Genomic DNA, 17,997 nt, shown 5'->3' on the forward strand with positions numbered 1-17,997 from the left:
GAAGAAGAAGAAGAAGAAGAAGAAGAAGAAGAAGAAGAAGAAGAAGAAGAAGAAGAAGAAGAAGAAGAAGAAGAAGAGGAAAAGGAACAGGAGGAGGAAGAAGACGAAGAAAAAGAAGAAGAAAGAAAAAAAGAGGAAGAACAAGAGAAGCAGATGAAGAAGAAAAGACACGAAGTGAAAGTGTCTAAGGCTGATGACATAAAAGGCAAAAACACATGAATAAAAAAAGCGTGGAGGAGAAAAACCAAAGCAGACGGAATGTATTCACGGGATCGCAAACTGATATACAAACAAATTAAGTTTCACATACATGCACCCACACACATACACACACCTGCGCGTGCACAAGTGCGTTTCTGCTCGGACTGCGATGAATGGCGTCAAATTTAGCGTGAATATTTTTTAGGCCTTAATTATCCCTTCATTCGGGAGGCATAGTACTTTTTCTTTTTATCTTCTTTTCCTTCAACATTTCATCCTATTCCTCAGCATTTTCTCTTTCCTTAGTCCTTACCTATACCTCCTCATCCCCCCCCCCTTTTCCCTGGTCCTTCTCCTTCTCCCCTTCCTCCTTTTCCCTTTCAGTCTCCTCCATATTTTAATGTAAATACCACTACAATCTCCCTCTCCATCTCCTGAATTCCACAGTCCCTCCGCACACCCACAAGTCTCGCCCAGTTATCCCAAGAACCTGAGATTTCTTCGACAGGAACTCGCCCGACTCAGCCAATCAACGAGCTGAACATTCCTGTGGCCGCCGAGAAACGGACCAATCAGGGCGCTTGCCATTCCTTCGGCTATGGGGTTTTGACCAATCATAGCGCTTGACATTCCTTCGGCGATGGAGAGCGGGCCAATCGGGATGCGAGAGAGGTGATTTTTTAAATTCAAGCTTGTTTGGGAGAACAGCTATTTTATGATGTCTTGATTATCCTTTTTATAGTGATTCCAAGGGAAACGTTCCATTATTTTGTTTAACGCAAAAGGTTAGGGTTGCAAATTCAACGATAGGCCATTTGTCAGTCAGCCCGTAAATCTAGAATAATCGTTGGCTCTCGTGCCTCCACCACGATTTCAGCTTTATTTTTGCTTTGTATTTATTCCTCCTTTTCCATTGAACATTTTGTCTTATCTCTATCCTCTTGTTTCTTTTCCTTCTCTTCCTTCTCCTTCGTCTTCCTCTTCTCCTTAAGCTATCGTTATCGGTGATGTTGCTGTTAGTTACTGCCGCTGCTACAACTGTTACCATTATTTCAAATATTAGTATTGCTTCTAGCACTATGCAATGTTAAAGTTATTATTACTGCTTCCTATCATCCTTCTCTCTTATCCTCTCTCCTTCATCTACCATTCTTCCAAACCATTCTCTGGAAGTTCAACAAACGAACCACACACAAAAAAAGGATCATCGAGTTAATTACCTTCCGATTCCCAAAAGTGATTTCGACAGAACCGATTTTTTCCGAGAAGGGAAAGTAGTTTCGAAAAAAGGACAGAATTATCTTAATTAGAGTGGTAAACTTAGGTCTAAATATAGCAAGAGATATTTAAGGGCATTTAAGGAGTAATTAATTGTCACCTTATCTATTCCTCCTTTCGGTAACTGATTCGTCTTCTCTTATTTATTTTTTAACCTCCCCCTTTCTCTCTCTCTCTCTCTCTCTCTCTCTCTCTCTCTCTCTCTCTCTCTCTCTCTCTCTCTCTCTCTCTCTCTCTCTCTCTCTCTCTCTCCCTCGTTTCTATCACACATTCTTTTCTCCAATACCCCGAAGAGAATGGGGAAGGAGAGAAGTTGATAAGAAATAGAAATTGAAAGGAAGTAAGAATGAGAGAAATTAATAAGTAAAGAAAGACGAATAGAAAGAGGAAGATAAATAGATAAGGAAGAGAAGACGAAGGATAGGAAGGATATACATTGATCAGGAAGATAAGACGAAAGAAAAGAGGAAGGAGAGAAAAAGATAAGGAAAGGAAGAGGAAGGACAGAAATGGATAAGGAAGAGAAGACGTAGGGAAGGAGGAAGGGGAGAAATAGATACGAAAGAGAAGATGAAGGGAAGGAAGAAAATACACTGATAAGGAAGAGAAGACGAAAGAAAGGAGGATGAAGAAAAACAGATAAGAAGGGAGAAAGGAATGAGAGAGATGGATAAGAAAGGGAAGGAGGAATGAGAGATGGATAAGGAAGGGAAGGAGGAATGAGAAAGATGGATAAGGAAGAGAAGGAGAATGAAAGAGTAGATGCTAGATAAGGGAAAGGGAAGAAGGAAGAAAAGAAACAGATAAAGAAGGGAAGACGAGGGGAAAGAGGAAAGAGAGATGGATAAGGAAGAGAAGACGAAAGATAGGAGGAAAGGAGAGTGGATAAGGAAGGGAAGGAGGAAGAAAAGAAATAGATAACGAAGCGAAGCAGGAAAGAGAGAGAAGGATAAGGAAGGGAAGACGAAGGGGTGGAAAAAAGAAAAAGATGGATAAGGAAGGGAAGATGAAGGGGAGGAGGAATGAGAAAGATGGATAAGGAAGGGAAGACGAAGGGAAAGAAGATCTATCGGGTGAAATTAGGCTAAATTTGGAAGCAAAGTTTATGACATTCATAAATCGAAGCTTTTATGCACCCTGCAATGTCGTGCATGCGTAAGTGCGCGCTAGAGGGCGTGTGGGCGTGAGCGCAAGTGTGTGCGTGAGAGAACGGGAAGAGAGAAGGAGGAGGCTGCTGAAAAGGAGGAGGAGGAGGAGGAGGAGGAGGAGGAGGAGGAGGAGGAGGAGGAGGAGGAGGAGGCGTAGAAGAAGAAGGAGGCTGCTGAAAAGGAGGAGGAGGAGGAGGAGGAGGAGGAGGAGGAGGAGGAGGAGAAGGAGGCTGAGGAGAAGGAGGAGGGAGGAGGAGGGGGAGGAAGGAGGAGAAGAAGGAGGCTGCTGAAAAGTAGGAGTAGGAGGAGGAGGAGGAGGAGGAGGAGGAACAGCAGCAGCAACAGGAGGAAAAGGGTGAGGAAGAGGGGGGGGGGGGGAGTATGAGGAGGACGACGAGGCAGAATCAGAGAAGGGGAAAAAGGGGAATGGAGGGGGGGAGAGGAGGAGGAGGAGGAGGAGGAGGGAGGAGGAGGGGGAGGGGTGGAGGTGGAGGTGGAGAAGGAGGAGAAGGAGAAGGAGAAGGAGAAGGAGAAGGAGAAGGAGAAGGAGGAGGAGGAGGAGAAGGAGCAGCAACAGCAGCAGCAGCACGAGTAAGAGGAAGAGGAGGAGAAAAAAAAAAGAGTAGGAGTAGGAGGAAAGAGCAGAGCGCGAGGACGAAAAGGGGCAAGAGAAAGAGAGGCAGAGAACGAGAACGAAGAGAAAGGGAGGTGGAAGAGCAGACGCGCGTGAAACGGAGAAAAGGGCGTAGAAGTGAAGAAGAAGAGGAAGAGGTAGAAGCGAAGAAAGAGAAAGAAGAGGAAGAGGTAGAATCGAAGAAAGAGAAAGAAGAGGAAGTGAAGACAGACAAAAAAAACGGGAATGGCTAAATAGGAAGTTTCATGCAGTAGGAAGAGAGAGCGGAAACCTTAAAAGAACACAAGAAGCAAACAGAAAAGACGAAGCAACAGAACATGGAAAAGCGAATAATACAAAAGAAAACAAGGAAAGGGTTGCGAAAGGGGAAAAGCAATCGGGAATAACCCTTAGATACAGGAGGAAGTCGAGGGACCGATAGCAAATAGTAAGAGAGATGTTACAAGACACAAAATGACTAGACCATTATGTAACCACGGCCGAGACTGAGATGTGTTTACTTGGCGGAAAGGGGGAAGAAGGAGAGGGAGGAGAGACGAACAAGGAGGAGGAAGAGAGGGAGGAGAGGCGGATAAGGAGGGGGAAGAAGGAGGGGGAGGAGAAGAAGGAGGAGAGACGAACAAGGAGGAGGAAGAGAGGGAGGAGAGGCGGATAAGGAGGGGGAAGAAGGAGGGGGAGGAGGAAGAAGGAGGAGAGACGAACAAGGAGGAGGAAGAGAGGAGGAGAGGAGAGGCGGATAAGGAGGGGGAAGAAGGAGGGGGAGGAGCAAAGAAGGGAGGAGAGACGGACAAGGAGGGGGAGGAGGAGGAGAGGGAGGAGAGGACGGACAAGAGGGAGGAAGAAGGAAGGGGGGAGGGAGGAGAGAGGAGGAGAGGACGGGACAAGGAGGGAGGGAAGAAGGAGAGGGAGGAGAGGCGGACAGGGAGGAAGAAATGAAGAAGATAAAGAGGAGAACAAAGGGTGGGGAGAGACAGGAAACGGGGAGGAATAGTGGGAAATGAAAAAGGAGGGAGGAATATTGGGAGAGGGAGAAATAAGGAGGAAGATAGAGAAACGGAAAACTAACGAAAAATGAAAAAAATCAGAGACAGAGAAAAGAAGAAATTAAGATGGGGAAAGGCAGAAAAGAGGAAGATGGAGAGAGGATGAAAAGAAGAAAATGCGGCAAAGGGGAAAAGAGAAAAAGAAAGGAAGAGAGAGAAAACAGGAATCGCGCAGATAGGAGAAGCAGAAAGAACAGGAGGGAAGCAGACAGGGCAGAGAAGGGTAGGGCAGAGAAGGGAGGCACAGAAAACGTAACTGTCAGGCTGCAGGAAAATGATGCGAGGAGAGAGCAATAGATTTTCCTCCGGATTTTCCTGGAAGACGCCGGGAGTTCGCCGAGGGTCCTCGAGGAGGTGTAAGGTGTTGGTGCTGCTTTTAAAAATATAATTAGGAGCTTATTAGGTGATGGACGCGCTGTCCGAATGGAAGTCCGACGTACCTGAAAACGATATCTTGTGAAATGAGGACGATACTTTATGAAATGAAGTCGATATTATGTCAAACGAAGTTGATACTGTGTGATATTATGTCGATATTGCATGAAACGAAGACGAAATCACATGAAATGAGGACGAAATAGCCTAAAATCGAAGTCGAGATCACACGAAACACAAGTCGATATTACACGAAACGAAGACAAATTACACAAAACGATGACGAAATTACATAAAACGAACACGCTTCAAAAAAAAAAAAAAAAAAAAAAAATCCACGAAAAGAAGACGATAATATCTAAAAAACTAAGACGATCTTCTATGAAAACCAAGACGATATCATCTGCGAAACACTCCCTTTGCATTAATCTGCGATCTCTTCAACCTATTAACTTAGTGTTTGTAGGCAAGTTACTTACTGATTACGACGGAGGTAAGGGTGCATTCGACCGATGTATTTAAAGGTAAGGGGCAGTTGAGCAAGACTTCAAGTGAGTGATGGAAGGAGGTCAGATGTCAGTTACGAGTTGATGTCAAGGAGAGTTTGAGCTTTTGATCGAGAAAGATGATGAAATTGGCAAAACAGGTAATGATGATGAGAAGGAGGAAGATTATGGGGGAGAGAAAGGGGGAAGGAGGAAGAGCATGAGGGGAGGAGTGAGGGAAAGGGGAGGAGGGACAGGGGTAGGGAAGGGGAGAGACAGAAAGGGCGAAAGAAAAAGAGAGAGAGAGAGAGAGAGATGAGAGAGAGAGAGAGGAGAGAGAGAGAGAGAGAGAGAGAGAGAGAGAGAGAGAGAGAGAGAGAGAGAGAGAGGGAGAGGTTGGAAAGAAAAAAAGGAAGAATCAACATTCCCTCTCTTTTTCCCTCCCTCTCTCTCCTTCTCTCTCTCTCTCTCTCTCTCTCTCTCTCTCTCTCTCTCTCTCTCTCTCTCTCTCACTCTCTCTCTCTCTCTCTCTCTCTCTCTCTTTCTCTCTCTCTCCCTCTCTCTCTAACTCTCTCTCTCTTAACTCTCTCAACTCTCTCTCTCTCTCTAACTCTCTCTCTCTCTAACTCTCTCTCTCTCTAACTCTCTCTCTCTAACTCTCTCTAACTCTCTCCCTTTCTCTCTCTCTAACTCTCTCCCTCTCTCTCTCTCTCTCTCTCTAAACTCTCTCCCTCTCTCTCTCTCTAACTCTCTCCCTCTCTCTCTTTTCAACTCCCTCTAACTCTCTCCCTCTCTTTCTAACTCTCTCCCTCTCTCTCTCTCTCCTAACTCTCTCCCTCTCTCTCTCTCTAACTCTCTCCCCCTCTCTCTCTCTAACTCTCTCCCCCCCCTCTCTCTCTAACTCTCTCCCCCCCTCTCTCTCTAACTCTCTCCCTCTCTTTCTCTCTAACTCTCTCCCTCTCTTTCTCTCTAACTCTCTCTCTCTCTTTCTCTCTAACTCTCTCTCTCTCTAACTCTACCCCCCCTCTCTCTCTTACTTTCTCCCTTTATCTCTCTTTATCTCTCTCCCCCCCCTCTCTTTCAAACTCTCTCCCTCTCTCTCTCTTTCTCCTTCTCTCTTCTCTCTTTCTCTTTCTCTATCTCGCTCCATCTCTCTCTTTCTGTATCTATCTATCTCTCTCTCCTTCTCTCTCTCTCTCTCTATCTATCTCCCTCTTTCTCTATCTCCCTCTCCTTCTCACTATTTCTTCCTCTCCCTCTCCCTTTCTCTATCTCCCTCTCCGTCTCTCTCTCTCTCTCTTCCTACTCGCACTCTCTCTATATCCCTCTCCCTCCCCCTCTATATCTCTTTCCCTCTCCCTCTATATCTCCCCCTCTCCCTCTCCCTCTCTATCTCTTTTCCCTCTCCCTCTATATCTCTCCCTCTCCCTTTCTATCTCTCTCTCCCTTTTCCTCTCTATCTCTCTTCCTTCCCCCTCTTTTGTCTCTCTCTCCTCTCTTCCCCCCCTCTCTCTCCCTCTCCCCTCTTTATCTCTCTCCCTCTCTTCCCCCCCCCCCCTCTCTCTCTCTTTCCCTCTCTTTCCCCCCTTTCTCTCTTTCCCTCTCTCTCTCTCTATCTCTATCTCTCCCTCTCCATCTCTCTCCCACACTAACTCTCTCTCTCTCTCTCTCTCTCTCTCTCTCTCTCTCTCTCTCTCTCTCTCTCTCTCTCTCTCTCTCTCTCTCTGCTCTCTCTCTCTCTCTCCCTCTCCTTCTATCAATCTCTTTTCTCTATCTCTGCCCTTTCTACCTTATCTCCCTCCCTTTCTCTCGCTCTCCCCCCCTTCCCTGTCTCTCGCTCTCTCTTCCTCCCTCTCTCTCTCTCTCTTTCACTCTCTATCTTCCTCCCCCCCCCCCCATCCCTCTCACTCTCTCTCCCTCACTTGCTCTCGCTCTCTCTCCCTCACTTGCTCTCGCTCTCTCTCCCTCACTTGCTCTCGCTCTCTCTCCCTCACTTGCTCTCGCTCTCTCTCCCTCACTTGCTCTCGCTCTCTCTCCCTCACTTGCTCTCGCTCTCCCCCTTCCTCCCTTCCTCTCGCTCTCTCCCTCCCTCCCTTCCTCCCGCTCTCTCCCTCCCACCCTTCCTCTCTCCGCTCTCTCCCTCCCTCCCTTCCCACTCTCTCGCTCTCTCTCTCTCTCTCTCTCTCCTTCCTCTCGCTCTCTCCTCCCTCCCTCCTCCCTTCCTCTCGCCACTCTCCCTCCCTCCCTTCCTCTCGCCCTCTCTCTGCCTCCCTTCCTCTCCCTCTCTCCCTCCCTCCCTTGCTCTTGCTCTCTCCCTTCCTCTCGCCCTCACCCTGCCTCCCTTCCTCTCGCTCTCTCCCTCCCTCCCTTCTTCTCGCTCGCTCTCTCCCTCCCTCCCTCCCTCCCTCTCGCCCTCTCCCTGCCTCCCTTCCTCTCGCTCTCTCCCTCCCTCCCTTCCTCTCGGGAGGGATCCCTTCCTCTCTCTCTCGCTCTCTCTTTCTCTCCTCCCTCTCCCGCTTTCTTCCTCCCTGCCTCCCTCTCTGCTCTCTTCCTCCCTCCCCTTTCCTCTCGCTCTCTTCCTCCCTCCCTCCCTCATCGCCCTCTTCCTCCCTTCCTTCCTTCCTCTCGCCCTCCCTCCCTCCCTCCCTTCCTCTCGCTCTCTCCCTCCCTCCCTTGCTCATCGCTCTCTTCTCCTCCCTCCCTTGCTCTCGCTCTCTTCCTCCCTCCCTCTCCCTCCCTCTCGCCTTCTCTTCCTCCCTCCCTCCCTCTCGCTCTCTTCTTCACTCCCTCCCTCCCCTCTCGCTCTCTTCCTCTCTCCCTCCCTCTCGCGTTCTCTTCCTTCCTCTCCTCCCACTCCCTCCTCGCTCTCTTCCTCCCTCCCTCCCTCTCGCTCTCTTCCTCCTCTCCCTCCTCTCGCTCCTCTCTTCCTCTCTCCCTCCCTCTCGCTCTCTCTTCCTCCTCTCTCTCCTCCTCTCTCGCTCTCTTTCCTCCCTCCCTCGCTCTCGCTCTCTCTTCCTCTTCTCCCTCCCTCTCTCGCTCTCTTCCTCTCTCCCTCCCTCTCGCTCTTCCTTCCTCCCTCCCTTTATCTATCTCTGCCTCCTCTCTCTCTCTCTCTCTCTCTCTCTCTCTCTCTCTCTCTCCCTCTCTCTTTCTCTCTCCTCTCTCTCTCTCTCTCTCTCCTCTCTTCCCTCTCTCTCTCTCTCCCTGTCCAAATTTCAGTCTCCCCTCAGCTTTCTGCCAATTTCAGGAAGTGCCTACTGGGTCGACGGTCTTTTTCTCTCGCTTATTCTTTTTCTTCTCTCTCGCCCCCTCTCTTTTTTAATCCCATTGTTCTAATTTGTTTTATTGTCCCTTTTTCGTAAGTCCGTCCCTCGCTCAAATTTCAGCCACTCCTCAATTCCACGAACTGCCTATTGGGTCTCTCTCTCTCTTTCTCTCTATCTATCTACCTATCTATATGTCTATCTACCTTTCTATCTGTCTCTCTATCTACCTTCTTCTCTATGTCTCTCTATCTACCTTTTTCTATCTTTCTTTTTGTTTATCTTTTTCTTCGTTCTTCTTATTCGCCCCCTATCTTTTTCTTCCTCCTTATTCGTCCCCTATATTTTTCTTCCTCCTTATTCGTCTCCTATCTTTTTCTTCCTCTATTTTTTTCTCTTTTTCCATCTTTTCCTGTTTTTATCTTTTTCTTTCTTTCTCTTTCTCTATGTTTCTTTCTCTTTCCCATTCGCTATCTTTCTCTCCCTCCCTATTTCTTTCTTTCTTTCTCTCTTTTTCTTTCTTTTCTCTCTTCCTCTCCGTTTCTATCAGTCTATTCTTCATACCCTTCTTTAAAACGTCATCTTTTTTATTTCCGTCTTACACTTTGGTGACAAGAGCAAGCGAAGAGGTCGAATCACTGCCTCCACTCGTAGAGGAAACGAGCGCCGAGCAGCTTGCATCTCAGGGCGCAGCGAGCGAAGGGCGAGGTCGCCATTGTGTGTGGACGGCGAGTCGGGGATTCGAAGAAGTACAGTGGGTTTATTCTTTGTTGTTTGTGCTTTGTGTTCTTTACTAAAAATTGCTTTGATGGCTGCTGTTGTTCCCATTTTGTTGTTGGTCTTAGTCTCGCAACGGTTTTGCAGTTTTATGCGCATTGGCGAAGAAAGAAGTGAAATTGTGGGAGGGAATGAAAGGGCATGAGGGGGCGGTGACAAAAGACGGAATGAGGAGATAATAAGAGAGAGAGAGTAATAAAGAAAGGAAAAAAGAGAAAAGACACTGAGAAACAAACAAAAACAAAAAAAACGACAAGCCTATGTGAACCGTATCCATATTTAATATCACATCAAGAAACGTAAGCAATTCTCTTAGGTGAACCCCGTTGAAATCCCGATCAAATCTAGGCCTACACAACCATTCAACGTTAATGGAATCAACATCTAAATCTGCCGTGATAAAAACCTCCCACGCCGCCATCTCATTACGGGAAACAACGATGCAAATGTTTGCGCTTAAGTACGGCAACATGAATGAATAAATAAAACGCATTGGTTCACTTTTATTCTGTGTGATAAACTGATTTGTCCAAGTTATTCTAAATTTCTCAACCAAAATGTGAAATCATTCAATAAAGAATACCGCCATATGTTAGCGGCGAGTGACGCCTAAGGTCTAAGTCTTCAATAAAAGGGGGAAAATAAAGTCGCAGTGATTTACGAAAAAACGGTCAACGACACAGACACAAACACAGAAAAGCAGGACACGCGATACTGAAGGCTGTTGCAAATGCCCAACCTGACAAACGCCGAGGAGCGCCCGAGATGTGTGCCAACCATCTGTTATCATTGTCCCTCGTAGTTAGTAATTAGCGCGACGCAGTTAATTAAACCGGGATGGCCATTCGTACAAGAGAAAATGAATGGCTATGACCCCCTGATGAGAATAAACACGCAAACATATGTTCATTCGCGGAGCGGAAGTTCTTGTCGTTCGTCTAGAGCTTCGGCCAGGGCGAAGAAAACCGCCAAAGAATACGGAAAGTTATCTCTAAAATGTGAACATCAAGTACACCTGAGCACCTATGGAACAAGTTTACGCGCCTACCCGCATGCGTGGGTACACACAAACACACAAACAGAAGACTACAGGTGTGCGGGTAGGCCGAAGACGCGGGTCCGGACGGCGTTATCGCGAGCTCAGCCGCACCAACGAAACACTCGTACTTACCACCTCCATATTTCTCGCTGGGCCTCGAGCTGGCGTGGGCGAGGCTCTGAACTAGGACCAGAGCCCACAGTGCCCACGCCACCATACTCATGCTGCCCTTGGCCACGGTAGAAGAGGACAGAGCTACCATATGTTACAGGGACACCACCATCACTCACGATCAATACTACACGTCACACGCACTGTACAACCGCTCGCTCCCGAGGCGCGCGGCACACTGAGGGCCCGAGCTGCTGTCAGTGCCACACCGACGACCGTGTGCGTGCGTCAGTGCGCTCGGTCATGTGTGATACTGTTCCGAAGCGAATGGAGCTTGAAGAACGGGAAGAAAATAACTGCATCATTCTCTTGGGCATAATTAAGCGTTAAGGAAAGAGCGCTTAGTCGAACGAGACTTGTCACCTCTGCTTCGACATTTCCCCTCCTTTGGGTGTCGTCTTCGTTATTACTTTTTAATAAAGGGCCTTTGAAGTCCTTAAGGGGAATCGACACAAAGTTCCCACTTTCGAATCAGTTTTCAATTTTCGGAATAAGAGTTCGAAACCTTTTCTCGCGCTCAGTGTTGCCAACGGAAGAGCACTTCGTATTCCACAGGAAATTAAAGCTACGCGAAGTTGAATAGCAAGTTGAGAGGGGAGCAGGTAGGGGAGGGACAGAGGAAGGGGGAGAGATACGTCCACGTCCCCTGGTAATAATTAGCAATATCGAAACGCACCTGTCGTTTCGCTTCTCAGGTGTACATATACGTTATATAGGTCGAGCTTGAAAAAGGTAACATCGGAGCAACACAAAATAACTGTCTTTTAAACAACTATAATGATTTATTTTACCTTGTTCGTAATTTCTTATAAACATAAAATATTTCCGGATCAAATAACCACTCGTTTACACTCGTAAAGTGCTCTAACTGGTGCTGATGGGACTTGCCTGTTGCATGTATGAATACCTATTCAAAGATGATTGAGTTTCGCACAATGCATGGCAATCACTAGATCCACACATGCTGAAGGCAATTGGATTCTCAGGTTCGTTTATGAATATGTAGTCTTTATGTTTGTTAATGTTTGTGTGCGAATGTGCGGGTGAGTGCGTTTGTGTGTGGGAATGTGTGTGCGTGCACGAAAGTCTGTTTTTCGAGGGATTTTCGAGGCGTGTTATCCTGTGAATGCATGTGGTTGTGTATGCGTGTGTATAGCAGTGTATCGTTGTTAGTTATTGAATTTTTTGTCATTGTCATTACAATTGGTATCAATGTTGCAATTATTTATGTCATTATCAACATTACTTTTGTTATCAATATTGATTTCAACTGTTGCAAACCATTGTATTTGAAAGTTATTATTGTTGCTGTTGTTATAATTATAATCATTATTATTATTGTAATTACTATTATTGTTATCATTATCATTATTATCATCATAATCATTATCATTAACATTATCATCACTATTATTATAATTATGATCATCATTATTATCATTATCATAATGATCATTATTATCTTCATTATTATTATTATAATTATCACTATCATTATTGTCATCACCAACATCATTATAACTATTGCTGCTGTTGTTATTGTTATTATTAATATTGTTATCATCCTTGCTTGTGTTGTTATAATCATTATCCTACTTATACTTATTTTTGTAGTAATTATCATTAATTTCATTATTACTATTATCATTGTCATTATCCTTATTATCATTATCATTATTATTATTACTATTACTGGTACGGTCATCATTGCTATTACTATTAATTTTGTTATTGTTGATATTATTATCGTTATTGATATAAATGTTATTATTATTACTATAGCTACTGATATTAAATTTATTATTGATATTACTATAATTGTTATGATTATTATTACTATTATTATTACTATCAATATTGTCATTAATATTGTTATAATTATTATTACTATTGTTATTACTATTAGTATTATTATTGGTATTATTATCATTATTATTATTATTAATCATTATTTTTATTATTATAGTTATTATCATCATTACCACCATTATGACTATCATTATTATCATTATCATCATTATTATTATTATTATTATTATCATTATCATTATCATCATTATCATTATCATTATTATCATCATAATTATTATTACTAACATCATCAATATCATTATCATTATCAATATCATTATTGGTAATATTATTATCATCATTATTATTATCATTATCATCATGATTATTATCATTATCATTATCATCATGATTATTATCATTATCATTATCATCATGATTATTATCATTATCATTATCATTATTATTGTTGTTATTACTGTTGTTATTATCATCATCATTATCATAATTACCATTGCTATTGATACTATTAGTATTGCTATCATTATCATTATTATTGTTATCATCACCATCATCATTATCATAATCATCATCATTATCATGATTACTATTGTTATTATTATTATCATGATCATTATCATTGTCATCATCATCAACCTCATTTCTGTTGGTATTATTATATTCAATATCATCATTATCATCATGTTGCTGTTATTGTTATTACTACCGCTACCACTATTGCAGTTGTTTAAAAAATGGTATTATCATTAGTAAAATCACTATTACTTTTTGTTATCATTATCGACGTTGCTTTTGTTATTGTAATTTATCATCATTATTACTATCGTTAATATCATTATTATTTTCATTAGGCCACAAATATTTTATTCCATGGTTTACGGATTTTATTTCTGAAAACTTCTGACAGGCGGTAGGAAAATGAAAATAAAAATAATTGGGTCTTTTGACTTTTTCTCGAACATTTTATTGATTTATGAAAACTTGTGGCAGCTGCTAAACATGAAATACCGATGACAGAACTACATTATGGAATCAGTATTGTCCATGTGTTCACAGACAGGAATTTTCATCTCCTTTGACAGAATCGGCGACATGTGCATGGGACAAACGGGGATGCCATCGATTGTGAAGCTTTCTGTAGGTATAACTGACAAGAAAACCGAACAGTAGATGACATATTAAGCTTGAGACAACGGCAGATATCGTCGACTGGGGAAGGTACTGGACTGGAAAAACAGAGCAGGTATATCAATAAAATGTTAGTATATATTGTCCTTAGACAACAGATTCTATGGTATGATGAGTTTCCCAAAGAACTAGAAACAAAACTGAAATAAAGATAAAAAAAATGGCCCACCTCTTAGACTTGTAGCAGATGGGAAAAAATAATGTCGATTTCTCAGTTATTTTTATTTTCGAAAATCGGGTAAAAAAGTGCTGCGGATCCGTAAACCCAGGAATCGAATAATTGTCGCCTTATCAACATTATAAATAGTACCATCATTATTACTATTATTGTCGTTATTACTAGCATTATCATTATTATCATCATAATCATTATTACTATTATCATTACGGCGATTCATTATTGCTATCATCATTATTATTGTTATCATAATTATAATAGTAATGCTGATAATCATTATCGTTCTCATTATCATTATTATCCTTTTTTATTAATATCATTATTATCAAGAGTATTATCGATATTATGATTATTATGATTATCATCCTTATCACTGTCATAACTGTTATTTTATTGGAAATTGTGGTGACTATGATAATTTATATGATCAAAATTGTCGTCATTATCCATGCAAATCATTCTTATACATCTTATCATTATTGCCATTATTGCCCTAATCAATTTCATGAATAGCATTACTATGATTATCATTAAAATCGTTAATGTTATAATTTTTGTTACGACACAATCATCTTCGTCATCATTTTCATACTTATCTCTCGTTCTTGTTCTTATCACTACTTTATCATCATTGTTATGATCAATGAAATCATGGCCATTACTATCATTTGTTTTATCGTTAGTAGTAGTAGCAGTAGTAGGTGTAGCAATAGTAGTGGTAGTAGTATAGTATTAGAAGTAGTAGGAATAGTGGCGGTGGTGGTGGTGGTGTTAGTGTTGGTGGCGACGGTGTTGGTGTTATTATTGTTAGTGTTGGTGTTAGTGCTGGTGTTGTTGTTGGTGTTGGTGATGATGTTGGTGGTAGTGGTAGTGGTGTTGTTTTTGGTGGTAGTGATGGTGACGGTTTTGTTGTTGGTGGTGGTGGTGATATTAAGAGAAGTAGTAAGGAAAAAAAAACTAACGACAACGATACACCAACATTAATAATAAACTTATCGACCTTCCTAGGATCTTTGCGTCACAGGCTAATAGCGGTGTAATAATCAATAATAGCCTTTAATTAACCAAACAAAATTAAATTCTTTTCGACAATTCGATCATAAGTGAGCTCGAGAGTTTGAGATCTAATAGTCTAGATGTTTTTTCCTCCCGAGAGATAATGGGTGGCCACTCTTTCCTAATTATCATTAGTAATCTTTCTTTCCCTTTATTATCGGTATAATTGGTATTCTTCTATTCCCATTATTGTTGGAATAATTGGTGTTGTTCTTTCTTTCTAATTATTATTGGTATAGTTGCTTTTCTTCTTTCTTTCCCGTTATTATTGGTATCATTATTCTTTCTTTCCCATTATTATTGGTATAATTGGTATTCTTCTTTCTTTCCCGTTATTATTGGTATCATTGGTATTCTTCTTTCTTTCTAATAATTATTGGTATAATTGGGATTCTTTCTTTCTCGTTATTATTGGTATTATACACACAAACACATACCTACACACATCATTATATATTGGTATTATTGGTATTTTCTTTCTCATTATCATTGATATTCTTCTTTCTCATTATTATTGATATTATTGGTATTCTTTTTTATTTTTCATCCTTATTGGTATCATCTTTCTTTCTCTTCATTATTGGTATTCTTTCTCCCTCATACTCATTATTATCTCATCATCATCTTCATTATCATTATCCCGTCCACTTCATTCTCATTCCCATCGTTTCGTTTTCATAATCATCATTATCAGTTTCTCCTTGTCATTATCATCATTACTATTATGATAATTCCCTCATCCTTACCATAATGTTCGTTATAATTTCTCCCTCATTGTCATCATTCCCATTATTGCTATTCGACTTTCCTCATTATTATTGGTATTTTTGGCATTCTTCAACTTTTTCAACTTCTTTCTTTCTTTCGCCATAAGTTCTTCATATCACACTTGCCGGAAGATTTTATAAGTTTGCTTTTTGTTTCATTGTTATAATGGACAGCATGATGGTTTTAGAAACTGCGCTTGTTGCACTAAAGTTTGTTTAAAAGACTTCCGCGAAGAGGTGTCAAAATAAGGGTCGTCCGGTGAGTTTACTGAGGAAAAATGCTCTCACTTTCTATATATTTAAAGTGCCAGAAAGTAATTTTATTATGATGTTAGTGGAAAGAATATTCAACGTTAGGAAAAAAGGAATGAATCAAAGGAGATTGAATGCAAAGGCAAAAAAATCTAAGATTATTGAAGAGAAAAAAGTAAATAGAAGGAAGTGATTAAATGAAAGAAAAAATATGAAAGTTATTAAGAAAATTATGAAAAAAAGGAAAAAATGGCATCCGAAATAACCAGGAGAAAAGTCGTTGTATGAAATGAAGAAAAAATCAAAAGGCAAATAATTATAGGAAACATTAGAATTACACCGATTGAAATTAATATCAACGATAAAACGACTGTAGTATGCATATCATAAAATGAATCTAAAACACACACACACAGACACACATACACATGCACTCACACTCGCGCACTTTCTGTTTCATCTTAAGTGAGAAATGCCAGGCTATAAATGAAACCTGACGCAAACTACAACCATGATTTGATCAATTATAACTTTATACTGAAAAAAGAGGGAAACAAATTCTCTCAGCTATTTTCCTTCTAAAATTGCGCCACAATTTGACCTTGCAATATCACACAAGATCTCACTTCTTTGTATAAAAGTGCTATACACAGACTTTGATCCTATAGTTCAGACATCTCTCTCTCTCTTTTATATAACAAGTGAAGATCGACCTTGGTCAGGAGAGGGAAAAGCCTTTGCCAGCCGCTCTTAGATCTTGTTATGTCGCTCAAAGAAACCTCTTGGGGGAAGCTAAACATGATTCCTCCACTCTCCGTCGGCGGCGCTGGTTCTGACACGCTGAAAGGACTGAAAAAAAGAAAATAGTAGAAAAAATGGTGATGTTTCTCGGCCCCTTTCTCGTACGGAGAGAGGGGAGAGGGTGGTCGCGGGGTTAAAGGAAATGACACTTAATAGTACTGACTGCTAGTATAAAGAAATAGCTGTCTGAATGTTAATGATGTTTTCACCACCATCAATCATGCTAGTTTTCTAAATGGAAATTATTTATTTGTTTTGCTTTGATTTAATGTCCGCGGGGTTAGATGAAATTAAAGTTAGTGCTCCTTACTGCTTGTGTAAACTATTATATTAATGTGTGTAGAGCCAAATTAGATCCTTATGTTAGTTAGGCGTCTAATTATTAGACACTGGAAGATTTTTTTCTTACACCATTTTTCATTTCTATCTTGCCCTCACCCTCATTCCGATCGCCTTTTTTAATTTGATTTTCTAGCTTTGCTTCTCCTGCCTCTCTCTTTATCGCTTCTAATCTCATTTCCCTTGTTTCTCTCCCCCCCCCCCTCTCTCTCTCTCTCTCTCTCTCTCTCTCTCTCTCTCTCTCTCTCTCAGTTCCGCACCAGCCATCAAGAGAATGAAAGTGTTTTCTGACCTGCTGTGAACTAATGTGGCCTCTGCCTCGTGATCACCCAGGCAATGGGGCCTAAAAAGACCTTTCGCTTTCCAGTGAACGAGTGCGTGGCCCTGCTCATAAAATATCTATAAGGACCAAAAGTGCCTTACAGTGGAAGTTTAAAAAACATCAACGAATTCACCAGATACGTGAATAGCTGTCTGGAATCTGTGCGCTGACTAAGCATATATGTGAGATATGTCTGTGAGCTACATTTCGGCGAATAATCTAACCTCAGAACACCTCTTTATACAGTGAAGACCCTTCTGGCGGATGTGGACATCTCTACAATCGACACAAATATCGAAAACGAACGAAGAAAAGGGCAAAGAGGCAGTTAAGTAACGAATCTGCAGAAATCACTCATCCATCTAGGTGCATACTTCAACAGGGACACAGCGCTAGGGGAAAGATATATTATGTCACCACATAAGGAGACAAATGCCGTAGGGTGTCTCAAGTTCTGAAGATGGCTCCTGTTAACAAAGCTAAAGGAGCCTTAGAAATAAAAACAGTTGAAATTATTTGTATGTATGGTGTAAGAATGAAGAGTTTCTTTAGATATACAACTACTACCAGAGCGGCAGAAATCCTTGAAATAAACAGATACCAATGAGATCACGGAATACAATGAATGGAAATATACATGTTAAGCGTATTCGGTTAAATGATAGGATGGCAGGAGAAAAGATCCCCCAAACCATCAAAATTGTTGAGGGCAAAGCATCCTTCAGGTGTGCTGTCTTCAGATTCCTCACCCCATTTTGGACCAGCTGTTGAAGATAGGGCATGGGGCTCGCTCTTGTCCCGTGAGTTATCTACGGTGCCGCTACAGCGCGGGCCACTCCAGAGAAAAGGCCCGGGCGAACCATGACTT

At 41.8% G+C, this 17,997-nt stretch overlaps 1 protein-coding gene across 3 annotated transcripts in view; it reads right to left on the reverse strand.

Annotated features, from left to right (window-relative positions):
* Nucleotides 1-10,605, reverse strand: part of LOC113803542 (protein cab-1) — a 278,833-nt gene extending 268,228 nt beyond the window's left edge. Inside the window, exon 1 of one of the 3 annotated variants that reach the window (XM_070138549.1) lies at nucleotides 10,376-10,605. In XM_070138549.1, coding sequence (XP_069994650.1) covers nucleotides 10,376-10,505 — 130 coding nt within the window. In that variant the 5' untranslated portion in view covers nucleotides 10,506-10,605. The remainder of the gene's footprint in view (nucleotides 1-10,375) is intronic. The other 2 variants (XM_070138547.1, XM_070138548.1) reach the window with 2 other exon arrangements.
* Nucleotides 10,606-17,997: the final 7,392 nt, after the last annotated feature.

Source organism: Penaeus vannamei, chromosome 24, assembly GCF_042767895.1.
Source record: "Penaeus vannamei isolate JL-2024 chromosome 24, ASM4276789v1, whole genome shotgun sequence".
NCBI lineage: Eukaryota > Metazoa > Arthropoda > Malacostraca > Decapoda > Penaeidae > Penaeus > Penaeus vannamei.